Source organism: Ptychodera flava, chromosome 13 (assembly GCF_041260155.1).
Source record: "Ptychodera flava strain L36383 chromosome 13, AS_Pfla_20210202, whole genome shotgun sequence".
Lineage (NCBI taxonomy): Eukaryota > Metazoa > Hemichordata > Enteropneusta > Ptychoderidae > Ptychodera > Ptychodera flava.
In genome coordinates this window covers 35,268,233-35,292,271 of record NC_091940.1, presented here as the reverse complement: position 1 = coordinate 35,292,271, position 24,039 = coordinate 35,268,233, and the positions used below count along the sequence as shown (strand labels likewise).

Sequence of the window (24,039 nt, the reverse complement as noted above, 5' to 3'; positions counted from 1 at the left end):
ATTTGATAATTACACATGTTAAACAATAGACAAACTACAAAAATATTTCTGTTGTCAGATTGTCATATGGCACACTTGCACCGTACATGTATATCTGCTCAAATAAAGAATGTACAGCAAATCTAGGTATTGAAGTTATCTTGCAGCGGTACATGTAGATAGTTTGAGATAGTGACAGTAATGATAACATATGCCACACCAAAATGTTCATGAAGTAAATGATTTGCATTTGAAAGCAACTACAAAGGTTGTCATATCAGCAGTCTTGTGTAATTTCTGAAACCTTGTTAGGGGGCAATTGTCACAATGACAGGTCAATCACAATTTTACTCCATTGGAACTATATTACGTGGATAAATGTAAGTTCTATATAGCTGTATCTTTTCATCAGTAGTGGAAAATTTCCTTCATTGAATTTTTACATTATTTTCATCTTTTATTGGAGGTATGCATGTGCCAGGCAAGTTGGTACAAAAGAGACTTTCAAACATGTTGGAAATGCACCATCTCTTTGAAACAAAGTGTGTGTATTTTTGTGAAATTGCCATTGATATTCGTTGTAAGTTTAGCAAGTTATGTGAGATCGCCAATATTCACGATCATCAGCATCAGACCTAGTATGCCTTTAAGATTTATCAACTTAGATATGCAGAATCTGCCTTGTGAAAGGCTTCAGTGGTATATGCAATTACTCACGTATTTGACAACAATTACATGTAATGCCTTGAGGGCTTCTCAGACATGCTGTCTTTATCTCCAAGAAATTCACCCACAACAAAGACCTTGCCAAAATTTTTTGACAAAGCCAAAGGGCCCAACACACACTGTACAAAAATGTCAGCGGCACTCATGAATGAGAAATGACAACCTTGTTTGTGCAGGTTAACTGATCTACCTGGAAAATGTCATGGGAAATTGGCCAAGAATAAGTGAAAGGACCTGATCCCAACCCATTAACCCCTTTCTTACCCATTCAAAGTTGTCTGACTGAGCAATACAAAACCATGAGGTCACATTGATGATACCACTGTTTGGTTGTAAAAGAGTTCACTGCTTTAAATGATTTGTTCTGAATGATGACTGTGGTATTATTCCAATGAAATGACAATGATAAGTTACGTTACGTATAGACTAGTTCTGTTTTAAAATCACACCTGTATTTTTGCCCCATAGTAAGTTTTTTCTTGTTTGATTAACAGATGTCTTTTGTTGCAGCTGTGTTGCTAGTCATGTGCAGGCTACAACATGCAGCATTGCCACGTCATACTGTTGTCAGTATTGTCTGCATAATTGGTATATGCAATAATGAGTTGATCACTGTCCTTGGTCAATTAACTTAAATACTGTTTTGTTTTCTCTTTCAGAATTATGATAATATTCCAACAGCATGTCAACAGGTAAGTCTTGTTCAAAAATGAAACATTGGTGTCCTAGTGATGCTAAATTATTTTATAACCCAGTGTCTGTTTCAAGTATTTTTTAAAGCATCTCGAGTTAGTATTTGACTCTAAAATTAAACAGAGAAATTGCCAAATGGAGAACAAATGGAGAGTTTCAAGTTACAACTGTTAGGATCCCTCGTTGGTCTGCTGCAGATGATCCTGAGTTATGCAGCCAGCAGGAAGACTCACATCACTTCTCAGAGCTTATCCCATACACTAAGTAATTGTCAGATGCATCACAGCTCCCCTGCTCAGAATGCCAATGACATACTTTTGATCTTTGAAACTTAAAATTCACTGATCCATGGAATTACAACTTCTCCGAAAACATCACTTTTTCTTCGATTTTGTCCAATCCATACGTAATTGCAAGCTCAACACTACTCATTGGTTTTAAAATAAATTTGAAAGATGGTTCGAAGAGAACATCTCCTGAAAGCCCTTATCTGATAAAGCTCAATGCAAATCAAGTTCTGAAAAGAGAGAATGGGTTGAGTGTCATAGCATGTGTTGGCAAGAAAGACTTTGTAAATGAAGGAGTGTGCTAGTCCGGTTCATTGAAAGTTGCCTTTTTAAATCCATGTTTGACCAAATTGATGAATCTTTAACACCTTACTGTGCCCAAGAAACCACAAATAGATTGCATTAATTGCATTAAAAATGCAAGCTCACCTCTTAAAACCTAACAAATTATAAAAAGCACATTCTACATATATAGAATGCCAAATATTCTATCAACTACTTTCAGTGAAATGGGAATAAAATTCACAGAAATGGACATGTGAGGAAAAGTACATTGAATTGTAAGAAGACTGATTGTGAAACTCAATTAAATTGAGTTTCAGAGATGTGCACCCTAACATATCGCTAGTAAAACATTTGCTTGTTTGCAATGAGTCTTGTTTGTAAACATGATGCATATGCAAATTGCAACATTTACTGAGACATGGAGACTGAGGTACATTTATCAAGGATAGACAACAAGTGAACATCAAGGTTATGCTATATTCTGCCTTGATCGTTGTGGATATCCCCTTGGAACTTGCAAAACTTTTTTGTAAACTTCAAGAATTATTTTGAAATATTTGCCACTTGTGCTTGCAAAACTCTTATTCGCAAACTCAAGGAATAATGCAGAATTATTTGCCATTTGGCCTCATGTAAACTAATGCATGAACATATTGCACTTAGCAAATATTGGTAAAAACAGGGAGACTACTGACATTAACACATCGTAGTTACATGTAGTAGAGGAGAACTGTATCTTTCTTTCAAATAGAGGGGTAAATACGACCATCTACCATACACATGACAAACCCCAGCAAGTCATTAAGCTTGCAATACAGCCACTGTGGCAGTCATCTTGATGGAATGATCCTGAATACCTCTCACAGTAAACTGTAATTCAATCAACATTGCCAAGGTGAAAGACGTAGGTCAAGGAATTAGGTCGGAGACACTTCGTGTCATGGCCTTGTGTAAGAAGATGTCTGTACAAGGCAAGGGTCAGTGAATCCATTTGGTCAAAAAGGTCAGGACTGCCAATGTGTATTGAATCAGACCAGCTTAGTTACAATTCAGTAGGCCATTGTAACTGAAAACAATTGGAAAGCAGAGAGTTAAGCTCAGGGCCAGTGAATGCTGGTTTCAGGAAGATCAGATTTTGACAGGGTCTGTTCAGACATGTATTTAGTTTGATGGTCAAAAAGTTGTAAATTCACAACAGCAATGGGGATGGCATTGAATTCGAAGATTAGAAATTGAAATTGGAATCTGAAACTTAAGATTAGCAGGGCATGACTTTTATGTATATATGATGGTGTTATTCCAAAGTTCTTAATTTGTATAGTAAAATTCGTAAAACAGTCAACATTTCCTATTAAACTGCAAGATATAAGTAATGGTTTGGTACCCCCAGATTCTATTACCAGCCAGCATATTTGCTACTGTATGTTATGCCAGGGGAGTAGATATAACCATGATGAAACATATCAAATTAACAGCGCACAAGCTCAGGTCTTGTTACAGATAGTATCGGAGCAAGCTGAAGGAATGTCTAGTTTTTATCCGTACATGTAGGTCACAATATTGAATATATATCACAGCAAATCTTGTCAAGCAGACTGTTTTGTTGTTGCTTGTAGACATTCCTGTTTTGAGGAAAAAAACTGATCAAAAAGACTGATGAAAACACAATAAATATCTATGAGAGAATGACAAACGATGATATATGTCCCAATGAAATGGAAAGTCATATTGCATGGTAGTTTATCAGACAGAAAAGACATTTTCTTGGGTCTCATAACGGTCTTCCTCAGTGCATGCATTGCACGTCCAAAATATTATATTGAATGCAAATTGTATGATGCAGTATGGTTTTTGTAATGCAGTGGACTGATTATCAAATGAGTAGCTGTCTGGTTATTTCCCTCATAGCTGCTAGCCGTTTCCAAGAAGAACAGCTTTTTCAATGACGTATTCCCAGGGAATCTAAACCTAGTACAATGTAGTTCTGCTTTCTGGCAGTGAAATGAGACTCTTCGGTACACTGATCCAGTCTGTGTTGTCCCTTAATCTATCACTCGTCTAGGTGTCCTTTAAGTTTGCATAGTCTGCATGAAGAGAATATTGACATCTTGAAACATTTTGTGAAGTATAAAGATTTCTGTACTGCGAATTGTCTATTTAGTACATTCATCTTATTTCTCTGCATCAAGGAAAACTTGTATCAGCTTAGCGCAAAGACATGCACTTTGCTGCATTGAAGTGAAAGTAAAAAGTGTGAAGATGGCAAGTCAAAACTAATGCCAACCCAGTTGATTTTATGTTAAGGAAAGCGTATTATAGTTTTGTTTCTTTCGATTATATCTTCCATGTTTCGATACGGCAAAGGGTTCATTTTGTTTTTACAAAATCTGTGTTCCTTCCAAAGCCATCTTGACGGAAACATCCCAGTGTTGAAATTATAATGCCATGGGAACCTGACATATCAAAGGCATACAAACATGAATTGTTATTCGCACACATTGCAGGAAAACTGTTTTAACTAGATGTGCCCTTTATTCACAGTCTCAATAATTAATGTCCGATTTAGAGTTGGTGACATAATATTTTGGATGATTGCTGTCAAACTCCTCCTCTTTACGGCAGATAATCTGTAATAATCTGTATTACTTTGCTATTTATATGAAAGCTGAATTTTAAATGCCCATATTTGCCCTCAAACATACCCCCCCCCCCTTCCCCCCCACCCCCCCCCCCCCCCCCCCCCCTAACAACACATAGACATCCAGAACATTCAACTTAATGTTTTGATCACAGTCCCTTCAACAAAGGTTGAATGTCCGTTTGGGACAGATATTTACTCCAAGAAATGTCCAAAATATTTCTGATCTGCCCCTTGTTGGGGGTCATTTTGGAGCTCTCATAGTAAGTATAGTTATCATTGTCTTAGTTTTGTGAAAATCAAAAAAATTTCTCTATAGAGTTAACACAGAGATGGTAGCCATCTTGAATTCCAAATGGAATTTTTATTGTTGATTTGGTATGGTTGAAGGATTCCTCGAGAAAAACTTGTGCAAAAGTTGAAGTATTTCAGTTTCAAGTCACATGCTACCTCTAATGGGGTGGAACCTGCAGCAATTAGTTTGATGAGCAATTACTTTGAGTATTTAACTTGTTTCCTCTAGTTTCAACACACAGATTGTGAACTGTAGCACAATCACTCTATTTCCTGAGAAGAAAATTAATTTAATTTAGATGTAATAATAGTGTCAGTATATTGTTTAGAAAATTGGCTAAATTAAAAAAAATGGAAATGGAAGGTATAATCACAGATGTAGTTGCAAATTCTACATTGAATAGTCACACTTCCCTCCATTTATTCTATTTTCTTTGTTGTGTTAACTAGAGAGGCAAAGAAACCAAGTATACATGTAGTTATGGTGAATCACCTTGGCAGTAGATATTAACAGTAGAAGGATTGCTGATCATGTGTAGTATTCATGTTTGAACACTTTCCATGACAATGAGACAGGTCATTAAAACCGAGTGGAAGTGGACTGTCTGTGACAAGTGTTGCATAGACTGAAAATAGTATATTCAGGCTATTAAGTAGTATACATTCGCTACCTAGTGCATCTTGTGTATTTAATTGATATGTAGAGCAGCTGGTTCAGGTATTATGTTAATGAAGGAGAGGATAAATTTAGAAAGTGCAATAAAACCAACCTTTAATGCCTGTGTGTGGGCATGCAAAGACGGAGCCGATATTAAAAATTGATTACAATCTCCATATATCATCATCTAACTAAGAAGCTTTCAACGATTCGTTCATGTGTGTCATATGGTCCGGGCTGTAATGCTAGGATTCTGCCATTCATTCAGAAATCTTCACTGACATTTCCTGGTATTTTGTAGGAGAGTTGGATTGGAAATCAAAAATGTAATTCGACTGTTGGTATCACAGACCAACACTGGTAAACACTTACATTCACGGTGATACGTGGCAACTGCAATATTGTACACAAAATTTGTACACTTCATAAATATTCAAGATTGAGGCCTTTCTGTACTGTGACAAAGACGCTGAGTGATAGAATCCAGCACATGACAGTTAGAAATCTGCGGTGAATCCTCTGTACCTTGGCCAATTGCTATATCTCCAATGTTGTGAATTAAAGCTTTTGTGTCAGAGTATGAGGGGTGGGCACACCTAGTAGATAGCGATCAATCAGAAAATATTCTAGAACACTCTTGGCATGTGTTGTACATATATGTATAATATGTTCTCATTTCTTTTACTTAGTAATCATGAATTACTTGCTGTACCGCTTAAAAATCGCATTAAACTGTTTTCAGTTTATATAGAAATTCAACTTATATAGATGCATTAGCACATATAGATAAAATAACATAGTAGTAAAGGATTTGATGAAACTCGCTGATATTAATGCTGTAATGCTCTCAAACTTCTCAAAGTTTTGTTGGAAAATTTGTCACCAAGCACCTAAGTACATGTTTTTGTGAAAAGCACATTTCTAGTTGGTTGAGTATTTATTTTCAGCTGTATCAATAACTTTTGCCAGGTTATATATTGTCTAGACATAGGTGTAGCTGTATTGTATATGTACAGAAGTAGATGACATGGTGAACCTTACAGGTCAAAGGTTATCAACACAGGTCAACTTTATTAACTCAAAATATTTTTCAAGTGTTCGTGGTCAAGCCAGTGTCTATATGAAGGTAGAGTGATAGATATACCTTTATCTTGTGCGGAAAAAAAGAACGTAAAATTAAAACTCTGAATGTCTGATTTTTCCCCGTCTTTGTGGGCAAAATATGCTGCTTAAGTTAATGTTAATGCTCAGTAAATGGTCGTTTTATAGCTACTCATGTACCATAAACGGTTCGATGGCGAAGGTGGTTGTACGATTCAACAAAAGAACGAATGGGCACATAAAGCTATGTGAGATTAGGGTAGAAAATTTATTCTGAGAAGAAATACATGTGTTATTAGATAAAAGGGAAAATAAAACCTACAAATCAATTAACTTCAGACAGATTTGTTTTGTGACAAGGTCCAAAGGACGACATTGTGTTTTATATGGGGGAATGAACTGTACATTGTCAGGTTGGAAACATGCTGATGAGTAGTTTAATATTAGCCCAAATATGTTATCAGCACCCAGCCATATGTTTTAGCAATAAAGTAAGCAATATTTGTCTGGTGCATTAATTTACTGCATGTTATTAAATATTTGCTTTTTGTTTATATATGTATGTATTATTAATGATAAGACCGTCAGAATAAGATACAAGTCAGGTGTTATAAAATGCCTTCTCTTCCTTTGTCCACCGTAACATCAGCAGTTGTTTTGATAAACTATCATTTGTTTATTTTTATTTCAAAATGCTATATGGAAGACAATGAAGTATAAAAACTGTTCTGAAATGTTGTCTGTACATGGGGTATTAACATATTTTCTCTATTGACTGTATATATTGACAGCAGTGTGAACTTTAATGTTGACATTCCAGTCTGGGTGAACACATGACCTTTGACCCCCCCTGGCATTCCAAAGAGAAAGGGAGACTTCCTATTCTCTGGTACGCGCAATCCATGAGCACCTTTTAGTTAATCAGTGCATAATGAAGGCCCTGTTTTATTTCAGACCTTTTCATGTCATATGCCAATTTTTATCGAGGAATGTAGCTATCTTGGAGTGTCTACATTGTACCTTCTGATGACCTCAAAGGTTGAATAAGGAAACGTAGTGCACAGGCTTTGAGTAAAGTGTTTATTTTAATGGGTGGAGAATGTAAATTATACCATGGAAATGATAAGAAAGCCTGTACTAACTATGTGTGTGCATACAGCAGAATGATCTCTTGTGACAAGGCAGTGTTACCTGCATATAAATATCTACGGTACATGCATATGTCATCATTACAAATTTTATACATTTTTGCACTTGGAATTAATTTGTTAAGTTCAAGATACACTATTCAGTACAAAAATTTTTCCCGCTAGCAATACAGCTATTATCAGAATCAGTCGCCTTGTTTTCCTAAACAATCTTGAGATTTCTGTTCATAACAAGTAGCATGGTCAGAGTGAGTAATAAAAGGCTAGATTATTTTGTTTTGGGTTTTCTAACATCATGAAATAACTTCTCAACTAAGCACTCAAGTAATGTTGATGATTTATTCAAATAATATTAATTGTATATATACGGTATTATATCATAATATAAATGTCAGATAAAACCATTCGCACATGCTGTTTGTGGTTTATAGTCGTAGCAGATATTACCCTGTTAGCATATGTTCTACAATGACACCATGTCATTGTTTCTTTGCAATAATACTGTCTAGAAGTGGGGTCTAAAGTTGTGAATAAAATTCATTGAAAATAGAACCAGATATCCAGGCAAGTGTAAACTTTGACAAACTACCTGCCGTAGCAAATAGTACCTGTCCTATTGGTACCTGGTAGACCTTGTCTTTGATCTCAGCAAACCAAAAACTTGATATTATTGCAAACCATGTGTTGTGCATGTTACTGTTAAATTTCACTTGCCTGGCCAAAAATTAAACTGCCTATTAAAGGCAAGCAAACAGGTGGTCATTTCCCGACCTGTTGAAGGTACAGGCTACAACAATCTCAAATCATCACAATTTGCCCTTTAGACAGCTGGAACATTTTATAATTTACTTTAAAAGCAGCTGAAATTCAGTGAAGTCCAGCTTTTGTCCCAGTATGGAAGTCTTCATGAAAAGCACATTTTCAAAAGCAGGCCTGAGTGTATGTTAGTGGTACACTCACACTTGCAGATCAAGAGCATATTGTGAAATTACCTTAATTAAAAAACATACAACAACAGTATACAAGAGCCCTGCTGTGAAGGGTGTTTTCATCATGGCTGCTAGTCCAAGCCAAGATTAAAATCACCAATAATTGTCAAAATTTCAAGTAGACTTGTCAGCAATTTCAAGTAAATTCTCAAATGTCCTGGATATCCAAGCAACATATTGCAATAATTTGATTCAATGATCTGTCTTTTAGCAGTGATAAGAGCCATGTTTATTTTCCAATAATATTATACACCTACTGCCGTAACCTATGGGAGTTTGACCGTCCAATAACTTTCCGTATTTTGTATAGTACGCGGAGTCCCGAATACGGGAGACGCGCGACGCGCAATTTTCAGGGGTTTGTAGCAATTTTATTTCAACAATCGCGCGCGTTCCACTCATATCGCGCGTGCCGCATCCCTCAAAATTTACCATAGAATTAGTTTATATGGACGATTAATGGAGGGAGGTGTATAATAATAGGGTTATACACAAAATACGGCCCTGTGTAGACTCGGGCTCAGTGAATGACGTATTGGACTCGCCTTCGGCTCGTCCAATACGTCACTCATTGAGGCCGCTCGTCCATACAGGGCTGTATTTTGTGAATAACCCTATAATATGAACAGAAAAGGAAAATAGTAGGAAATACAAAAAAGATGAAAGATCTGTAATTTTTAGGAGGGGACTCATTGTCACTAGAATAGTTTTTTGAGAGACACACTTTCAATAGAGAAAAAGAAACATGTTTAGTGAGCAATTATGGCAAAATTCAGGTAAAAGGAGAGTTTTGTTTGTCATTCTAAGGAAAAGAAAAACATGAAAAATGTGAAGTTCTCTTTTTTGTTGGAAAGGAATCTTACATGTATGAATTTTCAAGCTAATGCGCAAAACAATTAATTGGTATTATGCTATAAACAGAGCACCATTGGCTGAATGTTTCTCATGTTGAACTCAGTGTATTTAGACAGGGGGAAATCATAAATTGTGCAACTTTCAACGCAGTCATAAGTATATTCTGTTGATGACACTATGCATATTGTATGCCAACCCATCCGTAACAAGTGAAGGATGTTTTGATATCGGAGCAGTACTCTCATGCATTTTCTCATCATAATTTTAAAACAACGGAAGCAACTCTGAAGATCAAAGGATACGTGCCTAACAGATAATGTGAAACTTGGATTTTCCTTCTACCGACAGTCAGAATGTTTTGTATACTCACTTCAGTCACAACTGAGGTTACAAACTTCAAAGTCTAGACACACAGTGATCTTAGGGTCAATTTATCTAATTTAGTTCAATAAGAATAAGTAGTGATCGATGTTGTTAGCAGTTCTTCATTCGTCACTCACTTCCAAAACCTCTCTGGGAGTGACTTCAATGAGGCTTTGTCAATTACTCTTTTGTCCAGGAGCAATACATGTACATCAACCAGACAGTGTAAGCCACTCTCCAATTGTGTAAATGCGATTCTTTTTCATATACAGAAAGTTATTTTCGGCTGTAAAAAAAGTCAGTAGTGAGACAAACCACCCATCACATGGAATGTTTTGAAACACAAACTGTGAATACCCTTGTGTTGTTGAAAGTATACATGGAAACATATAGTTCATTCATATGTATCTTTCATTCTTAGATACACAAACGTGCATTCTCAAATATGCTGCACACACGCACACATATACTCGCATCACTGATGTAAAAAAGCATCAATGTATGTGTGTTTTGAATAGTGTATATTAATTGGAATTTTTTGTATGTTTTCTCTCGACAGTTTTTATGGAATTACAAGTTTAATTTGACTCGGGATATCAGGTTTGACTCGGCAACATTTGAAGTATGCAAGGAACCACTGAGAAAGGTAAGTATGTAGCGGTCTAAACCACTGCAGAGGGATTTCAAACATATTCTGAAGAAATCAGATCACAACTTTTGTTGTACAGTGTGTCCATTACAAAGGACTTGCTTCTCAAAGAATGATTATTTCAAATCAAGAAAGCTAACACTGTCCCAATCCTACTACAAATGATCTTTACGTTTTAACCTTGCTAAAATTCAACAGTTACTATAAAAAGTATCTTTCCTGTGGCATACAGATTATTTTCAATTCATTGTTTTGAAGTATACTAAATTTTTGGTGTTGGTAGGTGCATAAGTTGTATATATGAATATATTTTATCTGAAATGCAATGTGTACAATCATCTAAAGAACTTCCATATGTAATCGTTAATTCATAAGGTTTTCTGTTTGTTTTGGTTATGGGTAAAATTTACTGAATTAACAGGGGTACCGAAGTAACATAGCTTTCCTTGACTCATCTGTCAATGAAAAATCTCTCAATTAATTTGTAATTGTTGATTCAAACTGAAATATAATGTAGTTGGATGAATTCTGCAAAATTAAAATTGATGTTATTGGACTATGGTTTGTGTTGGCCACATGGTAGAAACTGACGGCAAATATTCATGTTGTCTTATTGTTGCTGACAGCTGGCGTTTCTTATGAGAACAGATATATGAAAGCGGGATATTGCAATTCATCATGTATATTACATCAAGTTATTTAAATTGTTCCCTGGTGACTTGGAAGTCCCCCAAATGGCTTGTTCTTGTTGTCATGGATACAACTTCCTGAACTGTGAGATCATTTGAATTTACTGAGGCAAACGTGACCTATAAAAGATCTGTGTGCTTTGTACCCAGCCATCTATCATCCATGTGAAAATGGCACTTTGAGATACTTTAATGACGTAATGAAGGTTCACTGCCTGTGTACATGCATTAAACTTAAGTGTTTTGAGTATGCCAATATGGAGCATTAAGTGATACAACGTACGGTGCTTGCATGATCGTTACACAATTATTTCAGTTGTTGAAAGAACAAAAATGATATGAGTAATTATAGTGTCAATTTACGGCCTTAGTTTTCACGTTTTCAAGTATTGTACATTATTTTTATCTATGACATATCATCAACTGCTTCCACTGTTAAGGTTTGGTACGGTACGGTACAGTACATACTCAAAAACCCCACAACTTATATTTCTAGGAAAATATTGATATCCTAAAAGTACTGAGTATGCTATTTATGCGGTACAGTAATTCATAAGTGTATCTTTCACAATAAATTTACTAACAAGGTGAAGTCCAAAGAAGCCAGTTACATGTATATATAAAGCTACTTGTGGCCTTGTAATTGGATATAATTTTCAATCTGGATGATTTGTATTTTCAGTATTGAACCTGAACTTGCCTGTATCAGCTGTTTAAATCAAAGTGCCCTTTGTGCTACAGTATGACACATGGTCTGAAGTAACATTTTTTGTCAACATGCACACTATGCTTGTCATGTTTTGCATCAATGTGCACCTGTTTCCTGGTGTGTGAACGGAGACAGGGCTGTGGTTTATCAATAATATATTTTAGCAATAAACCACACCCAGTGACTGTATACCTTGAGAGTTTGGCCAGTTCAAGACATGTGCATGAGCCATAGCAAGTGCAGATACGTAGTGAACTGATCAAAATCGAGATGTGTATCTGTTGCTAAGGTGGCTTATGGCTATTATATCATGATATTAAGTTGAAATTCTTGCATAAAATGTCAAAAAGGGAATTTTTCTTGAGCTGAGAGCTCGTGTACCTGTTCCAACCGTGCTACATGTATATGGCAATGTAGCACGGTTATTTTCACATCTGGACCACTCAGATTGCAGTATTTGCACCATCAATATACTGGTATGATATAATCCAAGTCATACCATGCAAGTTCCTTCTGTTGTATTCTTGGACAGTACATGTATGGCTTCTGTTTTACCATCTTCCACACCCAAGCACTCAATGACAGGGCCACAAGTAGCTTGATATCTATCTGGCTTCTTTGGTGGCCCATTGACTTCACCTTGTATAACCTATTACTCTCACTTTGATGCACAGTGTGCACAGAGGCCTTGCAATATACCAGCACTAAAGTAACATAGACAAGCCTTGTACATCCATGCACCCAGGTTTTTCCAGCTGTGCAACTGCATCATTTAAACTCTTAGGAATGATTCTTTTCATGCAATGGCCATTTTCAAGTCACTGAAAAGAAAGTCTCATTTTATCAAATTTGACATAATCTACACTTTTGACCCAACACACCTGAAGAAGATTGGGCCAAATGTCATAATGGTAAAAATCAGTTCTTGTTTGAGGGTACCTTCAATGGAGAATAAATACAAACATACCCCCTAGGATAATGTTGAATTGTACTACAGCTTAGCTCTGGTCCAGTATTCTACCCTACTGTATGTCTAACATCAGACATAGGTTGTGTTAGTTTATTAGATATGTTCATGTACCTTACAGAGTCTACAGGTGATTAAATGTACCTGCTGGTCTCAGGCTTTGCTGTCATCTGGCTCGTAGGCGTACCATCAAATGAATTGTATAGATGATTGAACATGGATACGTGCATTTCATAATGGAATTATTTATGGCTAACACTTCCTTTCATATCACTTGGGGGAAAGGCATTGTTTCACTGTGCTGTGTAAACCAGATCATGACCAATTTAATAGCCCTTTGAGATGTATAATGAAATGTCACTAATGAAAAAAAATAATCTAGATGCAAGTGAATATTTTAATGACCATAAATGGTCATTAGCCTAATACATAGAAATTTCTGAAAATTTTTAGAGAGACTGAAAAAGCCCAGGTTGTATGCATGTTCTATGCTTCCATTGCCTAGGATTGTGCATGAACACAATAATGTGGAAAAGAGTATTAGTTGTCCGTTTTTCAAAATTATTTTGCCAGCAGATGTTTCTGCTATGTTAATGGGTATCTTGTATTCCACTGTTAATGAGCTGTATCGGCAACATGTGAATATAAAATTTCAGATACATTTTTCTATTTTTATTGAATAATGGAAAAGTGTTTTCCCATGATGTTGTTTTATAACAGCTCCAAGGTGTTCATTTTACACATTGTATCTACATTTTGGGATGGGCGGGGGGGTGGGGAGGTGGGGAGGTGGAGTATGAGTGGTAAAGGTAGCCTCATCCTCATCTTCAGCTTCAGGGGTCCAACTGAAAATGATTCTTAGTATGAACCTGCAGCATCAGCTTCACCAGCATCATATCCGACAATGCCCGTCTGTGTCCGATGGAATGATAAGTGTAAAAGTGGGTGTAAAAATGTACTCCAAGTTTATATCACTTTAAATATTAATCAAAACACTGTATGCAGCATTTGTATTTATAATATTTGGTAACTTCTCATATGAATATCTGTTTACAAAATGTGATTACAACACAATATTCTTAGCCATTGGTTCAAATGCTGCAATTTTGTTGTTGTTCACTGAAATCCAAATTATGTTGACTGGTATTAGGCTGTACGTTATAGTTACATAAGTTTACTGTTTATGTTTTCCAAATAATTAGGACTTTCATTTTTCCCCTCTCAGGTAGAACCACATCAGCCTTTTTTGGAAATGAAGCTGAAGCTGAGTAGTGTTAATTTTCAGCATCAGCTACATGTACAAAGGTCATTTGAGGCTGAGGATGAGGACGAGCATGATGCCAAATTAAAATTTAAGTTCATGGGGTGGTTTGACTGATTTAACTTATTCACCCCAGTGCCATGTAAATAGGGCTACAATCACTGTTGATAATAATAGGTAAGACCAAACCATGGTGGTGAAGGGATTAAATTCCTTTCAATTGCTACAAATCAATCTGGTTTCACTGTTAGAAGGAAGTTTGCCCATCAGTGCAGTCCCCTTTTCTACAGGAACCTTTTGACCTCAAATGACCATAAAGGGCGCTTACATGTACTTGAATCCGTAACAATTTTTAGAAAAAAACATCTCAAAATGGACACATCCTTTGATCTCTTATTTGTATACTTTCTGATCAGCTTTTCAAATTGAAAGAATACCAACATGTTTCACTTGTCTCAACTGACTTTTTTCTTTCCTGAACAGCTGCCAGAGTGCCAACAGATGGAAAAAGGCAAAGGTATGATCATTCCCTGTCTCCTTGACAACAAAGACAACATCACCCATCAGCAGTGCCGTCAGTATTTGACCAAGATGGCCAGCATCATATTCAGTGACTACAGACTCATCAATGGTTTCTACGCTGAATGTAAAGACGATGTGGATCAGTTTTCATGTGGTTCTATTGATACTGTAAATGTAAGTATGCAAGTCATCTCCAGCTAGTTGTTTTAGTTGTGTTTTTTGGAAAATGAACACTGCAAACTTTGACGTGATCAGTGTTCCTTTTTCTGTTGATCTCAATCATTTATAAATGTCTAGCTGCTAAGTTACAGTTAGCTGAAAAACAATGCTCAATATGGTAAACTTCCATAAATGTGCGTGTCCAAGTGAATATCTGAAACTACTTAAAATCCTCAGTCACATAATAGATATGCCAAAAGACAACTGGACTGATGATGCAGCTGCATGCAGGGGCTAAATCATCTCTGACTCCAAACGCAACCGCAAAGATTAAAATCTTAAACTTTAAAGAAATGTACCCAAAGATACCGGAAACTGTTAATATCGCTGCTACCACACACTACAAAATCTCTCAGTCTAACCAGTAACAAGCAAAACCTACACTCAAGGAATCAGTTTGAATTGCTGGTGAGAAGGATTTATACAGACCAGATCTGTACAGAGGCTGCTCAGCTCATGAAAAACACATGTCATTATAGCATGGACATAGCGTTTATATTTCGATATCTCCTACCTACCAAGAAATGAAAAAAATGATTGAACAGTAATTTACCAGCTGGTCCTCTTTCCATGGTTTATTGCAGCAGTACCAAGCACATGTTGTATAAGTGGCAGTGATAAAGATAGATTTGGCTTGATTGTATCAAGTTGGAATTTGACATTTTGGATCATAATTAAATACAACAAAAATGTTTTATTCATAAATTGTGTTCAATTGACTGTCGGAGAGTTTTTGCAGCCATCATGTTATTTTGATATTACATCAAATGCCTTGTAACATGGAAGATTTCATTGTAGAGGTCTATTCTTTATCATGCACATACGTATAAAGTGGGTGCTGACTGATATCATTGGTAAATTTCATGACCCTTGTCAGAAATATTACACAGAAGGAACTGAGTTTTCCAGCCATTTCCCTCAATGATTGTCTGATCTGAAAATCTGTATCTCAAGCCATCTTTTCTAGTATGTATACACAGCAGAACTTACCATATGAAAACACTGTAAGGATACAGGGTGGCATTATATTAAACTGAATGAAATTTCTGTCGTTGTCGACAACCAGGCCATTCAAACTGTTTGAAAATTGTTGTATTTACTGCCACTGTAAATACACCGAAGAATGGAAAGGGGAAACATTCAAGTCTTTTATTTTCCCTTCTGGTGATTATGTGAAATGGGGCAGAATATTCTGTGTGACATGGAGATTAAAAAGTACACTGTACTTTTGTGTCTGTTGGAACATGCACATGTTTGAGTTGTCTTAGGTATGACTGAGTCAGATAAAATCAAGAAATTCTTGTACCGGTATTTTCTTGCTCTGTTGTGTGGACCACCCTCTTTGTCATGTCCTTGTCATTCTGCAGAAACCTCAATAACCCCAACCCATTGTCATCCAAATTATTTTGAGTCGCACCCTTACCATCCCAAGGTCGGCCTTTCATAATGGAGAGTTAGTGCCAAGCCCCTCTCACTGTGGCATTGTAGATACCTGGCACTGAGAACATAACAATTGATAGTTTAGGCATATTGAATTCAGCAAAGTATGGCAAAGGTCATTGCGACTGGTCTTTCTTACCTGGTAACGACACTAAGACTCCCCAACCCCCAATGTAATAACTCAGAATGAAACCATGAATGAACCAGAGGGAACCCAGTAAAAGCTAACTGAAAAACCACCTATAACATCTTCCAGCTTCAACTCTTGATAAAAAATGCTTCTATGGAACGGTAGAGTGTATATTCATATTGCACCTTCCAACAAAGTCTGTTGTGCGACTCAAACCCAATATAGTACATGCTTTTCTCAATCAAAGAAAGTATTCCCTTTTCCTGTCAAATCAATGAACCCTTATCTTTTCAAATCAAGGAAAAATGTTGTTGATCATGACGCTATGACTGAGCAGAGCTTTACTGTAAAACTAAAAGATGACATGGAAAAAATTGTCGAAAGTTGTCATTGAGAGCAGCTGTTTTATCTGAGAAAGAGCTTAAAGTAAAGATTTTGTGCAAAGACAATAACAATGTCTTGCATTGTGGTTTCTTTAGCATATTTCATATTTCTTCTGTATCATTCTAACTTGCTATTGTTTCTCTAAGAAAGGAAGTATTGTAAGAATTGTTACATTCTTTTCAGCTTTTTCATCCCAAGTTTTTCTTGGATACAAAATACTTTTGATTTCAGGAGAATCAATTCTAGAGAATACTGATTTTGTCATAGAAATCAGTAAAACTTGTTAAAAATGACAGGGTTCTGAACTCTTTTAATAAGGTCTCATGCATTATCTAATACATGTAATCTTTATCAAGCAGATGTTGTGACATATTTTATTTTTAGCAAACCGTCATCTGCTGAATCAGTAAAGACATGATTAGAATACACATTTCCTGAGCATGAAAAAAATTTACTGTGTGAAATAATATAGTCTGATATCAAATATGAAAGTGTTTGACTATTTTCATGGCCACCTCTATGGGCATGAGTCCTTGCGTTTGGGTTGGAATGTGATTTGGTGTTCTGAAAAGAAATGAATGTTTTAATGACAAAATAAGCTACAGTTCCGTACATTATTCTGTGATTAAGATTGTATTTTTGGGTTGGTTTGATCAAAATGTTTGAATTCATACCAATGAGAAATACCAGTATTTACATGTAGGGTTACCAAAAGGGACCAATCAAAATTGCAGTACTCGAAAACTAGGGAGATCTTACAGTATATTTCATAACTTTGTTTCCTCATGTCATTTCCACAGTGTTAACACAAGATAATTATACAGCCATATTTTTCGGCCTCTTGATTTCAAAATTACGGAAAAGAAAAATCAGTCAGAGATTAATAATTCGTGAATTGTGTATTTATCATTCAGAGAATGCAGTAAATGTACTGGTACCCTCAAAAATCCCAGTAGAAGATCTAAACTGGATGTTGTTCACTATTAGGTCAAATGTTCCAAAACACATGATTGAATGACCCACAAAATTATATTGGGCGAATGTGAAACCCTCAGAATTATAAAAAATGTTCTCATTGAATAAAAGTGACAACACTTATGCATAAGATACTTCCGGCGGTATTTGAACCTGAAATGGTGCATGTCAAGCTGCTGGAAACTGCAGATAATGCTGCAGTTTCATTTGTTCAGTGGTATTGTTACCATGGACAAAATTATAAATCCACTGCATGTGTGATGTTAGTTTCCTCATTGGTTGATATATTGGCTGCATGTCAAAGTGTATAATAAATTTATAGTGTGGCATTTGTGACGTTAATGGTAATTTCTTATCGGTTTTCTTGATCGATGCCTTTGGGATCTTACAGAACTGCAGATGAAGCTAGTGAGTGGGAAACAGGTGTTATTATGAAAATGTGATATTTTGTGGGATGGGTTCATGCTAGAACATCTGAAGTGCATGTGTCCAAGAATACAAAACAGTGTAGGTTTTTGGAGAGTGCTTTGACCTCAAAACAATATCATTATTTATTTCATGATTAGTTTATCATTCATCATCATTGATAATCAATTGATCATCTCTTTAATGGATTTCTGATGATTATGTAAATTCATATGCAATTAATTGAGTGGTCAAATAACTTAATAATAATTAAGCTTTGACAGCAGATATGATTGATTATGTATGGGCAATTTAAAACATGTACATAAAAATATGATATGCTAGCTTTCTTTCACAGATTAAGTATCCTGAATTTTCTTTTGTTTTTATAGTATTTTGTGACGGTGATATTTAATCAGTCCCCTCAGTTAAAGGCGCCCTTCTCAATCCCTGGTTCTCGCATTAGCGAATGTGTCAACAGCCCATTAACAGTTTGTCATTCTTGTGTTTTCCATTGAATATTTTATCAAGTAAATAATATTTATATTAGATAAATCTGATAATTGAGTAGGGGCTTTAATTCTTGGACCCTATCTGTTTGTCCATCCAGGTGCAGGTCCGTTTATCCCGAGTCACTTCTCAAACATGATAATACCAATCTCATTCTCATGTGCTATGGCATTCATATGGATGTCAATTTGTTTCACAGTATGATCCAATATGGCTATTCAATTGTCATCTTGTTCCACAAATATGAGTTAAGTGCCATGTCACAGATGTTGCTCAGTAGATGTCATTCAAACTTTGCACAAAGACAATATGCGGCAGAGTTCATACATGTAATATACTCATCAATGTATTTTGTAATACCATCTAACATGGCCACCATGGAGCCATTCTGTTATAATGTCTAAAGCCGTAACACAGACATGCATAATAAAACTGATTTTGTCCAAACTAGGCACAAGTGAAAGATGTGGATTAACTTGATACATCAAAAGCACAACTAGAACATTTTGGTAAAAAAGTTGACTTGCTTGACCTTAAGGACAGGGAACCCCCACCCACGCACTAAGTTTTTACTTGGCAATTATTTTACAATCATACACTACAACTGGAAATTGAAATTCTTACGTAGGTTTTGCATGAGGATGTCTGCAGAGGCACTGTGGAGTCTATGCATACCTCTGATGTACTGTAACCACAGTTTGTCAACAAGTATCAGCAACTGATTACTAGTTGCGACTGTCATTGATGATATCTTGTGTTTAAAAACAATTTTGACTTATGATTTATTCGCCAAGCCATTGTAATTTCATAAGTAAATTGACAAGTATGATTATGCATATTAATAGTTGCTGGATAGTGATCATTTTGATGATTGATAATTGATATAATTGAGTGATAAGATCTATCTACTGGCACTGTTCAGATTGAAATGATTGTAAAATTTATTGTTTTGTGTGTGTGTGTGCTTTGTTACAATAGGTTGAGTACCACAACCAAGGCACCACCATCAACTGCCTACAGAAGAAATACAAATCATTGGTTAAAGAATGCCAGCGACAAATTCTGCGTGTTGCCGAGCTGTCGTCCAATGATTATCACCAAGACCGTGCCTTGTACTTCGCCTGCCGCAACGACAGAGAGCGATTCTGTGAGACAGTGACGGCGGGTAATGGCAAGATTTACAAGTGTCTGATGAAACACAAATTTGAACATGATATGAGTGATAGTGTAAGTCATATTTGTTCTAGTGTGGTTGAAAAATTTCAAAAAATTTTATATCTCTTCAGCTGACACAAAAGTAGTGGTAATATATCCATGAATCAAGTATGAATTTGTTTTTCCCTGCAAAATTGGAAGTCAATTTTCAATAGCTAGTATCCATCACATACTTCATGCGTGTCAAAACCATCGGTATACCCATTTGCTGGGATGGCTTGTTGCTATTATATCATAACAGTCTATTCAAATTCTAGGGTGAAATATTAAAAAAGGAAATTTTCTGTAGGTGAGAATTTACTTGTATTACAACCTTGCTATATCGCAAATATAGCGTGAGTGTTTTCACATCTTGACCAATCAGATCACTTTATTTGCGGCATCAATATACTGGTATGATATAATATCTGATAAAGCACAGACATTGAAATGATAACCACAGGTTGTACAGAATTCACATGTTGCTGTATTTGATGTGGCAGTCTATTAGGCTACTTAATTTAAACTGTGTTGGCAAAGTTTTGGATTTGGAGCCAGTGACCTTCAGTAGTATAGATAATCCTGATGATAAAGAAAGTCAAAGGAAAGGAGATGATACTTTCACCTTGGATGAAAAACACACACATGGATCATACATAATATATATTTTGGTATCTTCAGATATTGTTTGGTCGCCAGCTGACAAACATAACACAGAAAAAACCTTTCCTTGTGACTTTAGTGATATCATGAATTTACCCTTTCACTAACATTTCTCTATATGATTAAACAAGTTTACCTGATGAAAACAAGATAGCTGTGCAAGTATGAGAGTTTTTCGAGAATTAAATTTTCATTTTGATTTCATTCACAGTGCAAGGAGAAGCTGACTATTCGACAGAGACTTACTGCCGAGGATTACAAAGTTGCCTACAAACTTCAGAAAACTTGCAGTGCTGATATCAAAAAATATCACTGTGAATTTCATCATGTGAAAAACAAGGAAGCCAAACTCTCGTTTCTTCTTCTCTGCCTTGAAAACCAAATCAAGAAAGGTGAGTCACTCACTTTTTCAAAGATCTTTTTCTGTATACCTAAAAACTTTTCTTGCCAGACAGTATCATTTTCCCATCTGCTAAGTCAGCAAAACGTGGTATTGAGCCAAAATGATAGGTATTTTCACTCACTTTCTTGGTATGTTATAGCAGCTTCAGTGTGTAAAAACAGCATCTATGTTTTCAGGGCCTTCAAATGTTCAATTTTTTGTTAAGATGCACAACATGAGACATTTGTGGTGCATGTAGTTTTAACCAAATTAACCTGATGGTGAAATGTAAACTTAACAGGAAAACGGTTGATCTACACCAGTACTTGCTTGATCAGAGCTACATGTTGATGGCACCATGCACTGTACCTTAATTTTAATAGTCTGCACTGATGAATTTACATCTTGTCTAACATCTGTTTTGTTTGCACGACACCTCAACCATGATTGCTAGTATAAGTTCAAATTAATGTATAACATGAGGTGTAACCAGAGCCTAAGGTAGTTCTCACCTCACAAGTGAAAGACTTAAACTTTTGCTCAAACTTACCTCACTCAAACTTTCAACCATTCTCTCACAAAATCAAGAATAAAATTCAGGGGTCACCGTGCAAAGTTTGGAACTATGAAACAAATTACATAACATTTTACCGATATTTTATATTCCAAATGGCTGCCATACCTCTCAACTATGGTGGGAAAAATAAAATTTCTGATTTTTGAAAAACTAACACAGTGAAAATTTTTCTCACTCCAAGAGCTTTAAAGTGACCCCCCCCAACAAGTGGTCGACCAGAAAAGAGTTGTAAAAATATGAGAGTTTGAATATCTGCCTGTGAGGCATAGTGTACCTTGATATCAGCTGGAATGTAGTACAAAATAATAAATGTCTACCACATATATATAACAGCAAATTCTCTCTGTAATGTACATGTCAGGTAACAAAGTAAGTGGTGAGTGCAAAGGAGAGATATATGACAAACGCAAAGAGCTGATGGAGGACTACATGGTGAATCCAGATATCGTTCTTGGTTGTAAAGAAGAGATTGAGAAAACTTGCCATGGACTTCAGAGACAAGGGAAGACACTGCATTGCCTGATGGGAATGGCCAGACAGGGACAACTTTCACCAACCTGTCTTAATGCTGTGAGTTCAATGTCCTAGACTATGTCTGTTTTTGATTCACTTTGCTACCAGAATAATAGTGTGTATGCGCACCTCTATGGTCCTGGGAAAATTTTGCACCTCTATGGTCCTGGGAAAATTAATTCACTTCTTGAAGGTCCAAGGAAATTGGTGGTCAAACTATCCCAAGTTTGAGTTGAATTACACTGGTGCCTTGGTAATTACAGATCAAAGTCTCGGTATCATCTGTGAACTTGCTGGGTAATTAGCTTGTTTACTGTCCCGATCGATGTATTTTCCCTGTAAAGTAAACACAAATGCTGTGCCAAGCTCTCCTCAATGAGATTTTGAGATATTGAGAAAATAGATTGTGGCAATCCACACCATGATTGCAGCCTATGATGAAACATCATATTGCTGTTGTGATCAATGTAACTGTTTGCAAAGACCTGCCTCCAGATTACAGAACTCTGTTTGAAAGTGTACCGGTATATTAAATGAAGTGAGAATAATTTGTGGAAGCTTCAACTGTAATAAACGATAAACTAGGTGGAAAAGACCAAGAAACTGTAGGCTGTCTTTAATTCCATATTTGATCCACACAATAACCTCACTTTACTGACATCTTGAAAAACCTTAATTTGCATAATTTAAATTTGCGTGATTTTTAATGGTGCCTTTCTCTATCAGAACTAATAATCCCTCTAATTTTCAATAAGACTGGTCAAGCAGACTCTGAGTGGGACATTCTCCCCCTGCTGTAAGGTCCAATGCTACCCGCCATGTCTTACCTGATGCTAGGCCTGGCCACTCATAAAAAACATCAAATGCTCAGATCAAAAAACAGCAAATACTCAGATAAAAAGCAAGTTGTCAATGAGTTACCGTGTGGTTATGTGTTTTGTTCAGGTTGAAACACTGGTGAAAGAAAGTGATGCGGGAGAGGATTATCGCATTGACAGCTCCTTACAGAAAGCCTGTCAGCCAGTGGTGGATACTGCCTGCAAGAAGATAGATGCTGGAGATGCTGCGTAAGTATTATACTGTTGAAATCTTCCATCCATAAAACATATGGCCTTATATTATTTAAGTAAGGGATATTGTGTTTTTGTATGTGTTTGATGAGGGGTTCCGAAAGCATCCATGAGGCATGGGTGTAAGATTGAACACTTTGAAATTGGTTTCTCACCACAACCTTCTGTGTGTTGTCATATAGAGGTACATGTATGTGTCCTTGAAATAGTGGTTGCCCCTTATTTGTGTCAGCAAAGTGGCAGGGCAACCGCTGAGAACGGTTGAACCAATAGAAAGTGTCCATGTCAGTGGCAGGATTCAGTGAAGATAGTCCCTCTTGTTTGTGTGCGTTACCCTGCAGTTGTGTGCTGCTCACAGATTTGCCAACCATTGTGCACTATCAAAGAATAATCTAGTGCAGACACAAGCACAGGTTTGGCATGTGGGACTTGTGTGAAGATAAGAAGTGCACAAGGCCTGTATAGTGGTGCTGAAATGAAATCCCTCCCTTGATAACATTTTGCAACTGCTTCCCTCTGAGAACATTAGTTATCAGATTAGTTTACCTGATAATTCCCCACATCTGTGATATGAATGTTTTTTTTTCAAAAATTATCATATGCGTCTGGTCTGTAGTGTTGTTGACAGATTTCCATACATCACATACGCAGGGTTAAATGTATTTAATTTTGTTTGAACTGTTGTATCATGATAGATTATCAGTACGGGCTGTCCAGCTATTGTATAGGAATTGTTAGGATATTATCTCTGGATAGCAAATAGT

At 36.3% G+C, this 24,039-nt stretch overlaps 1 protein-coding gene across 2 annotated transcripts in view; it reads left to right on the top strand.

The window, feature by feature from the left end:
- LOC139148285 (Golgi apparatus protein 1-like) overlaps positions 1 to 24,039 on the top strand; it is a 55,921-nt gene that overhangs the window by 4,113 nt on the left and 27,769 nt on the right. For both annotated transcript variants that reach the window (XM_070719644.1, XM_070719643.1), the window contains exons 2-8: positions 1,365 to 1,397; positions 10,576 to 10,662; positions 14,775 to 14,987; positions 19,855 to 20,103; positions 20,945 to 21,125; positions 22,054 to 22,262; positions 23,151 to 23,272. In XM_070719644.1, coding sequence (XP_070575745.1) covers positions 14,793 to 14,987; positions 19,855 to 20,103; positions 20,945 to 21,125; positions 22,054 to 22,262; positions 23,151 to 23,272 — 956 coding nt within the window. In that variant the 5' untranslated portion in view covers positions 1,365 to 1,397; positions 10,576 to 10,662; positions 14,775 to 14,792. The remainder of the gene's footprint in view (positions 1 to 1,364; positions 1,398 to 10,575; positions 10,663 to 14,774; positions 14,988 to 19,854; positions 20,104 to 20,944; positions 21,126 to 22,053; positions 22,263 to 23,150; positions 23,273 to 24,039) is intronic.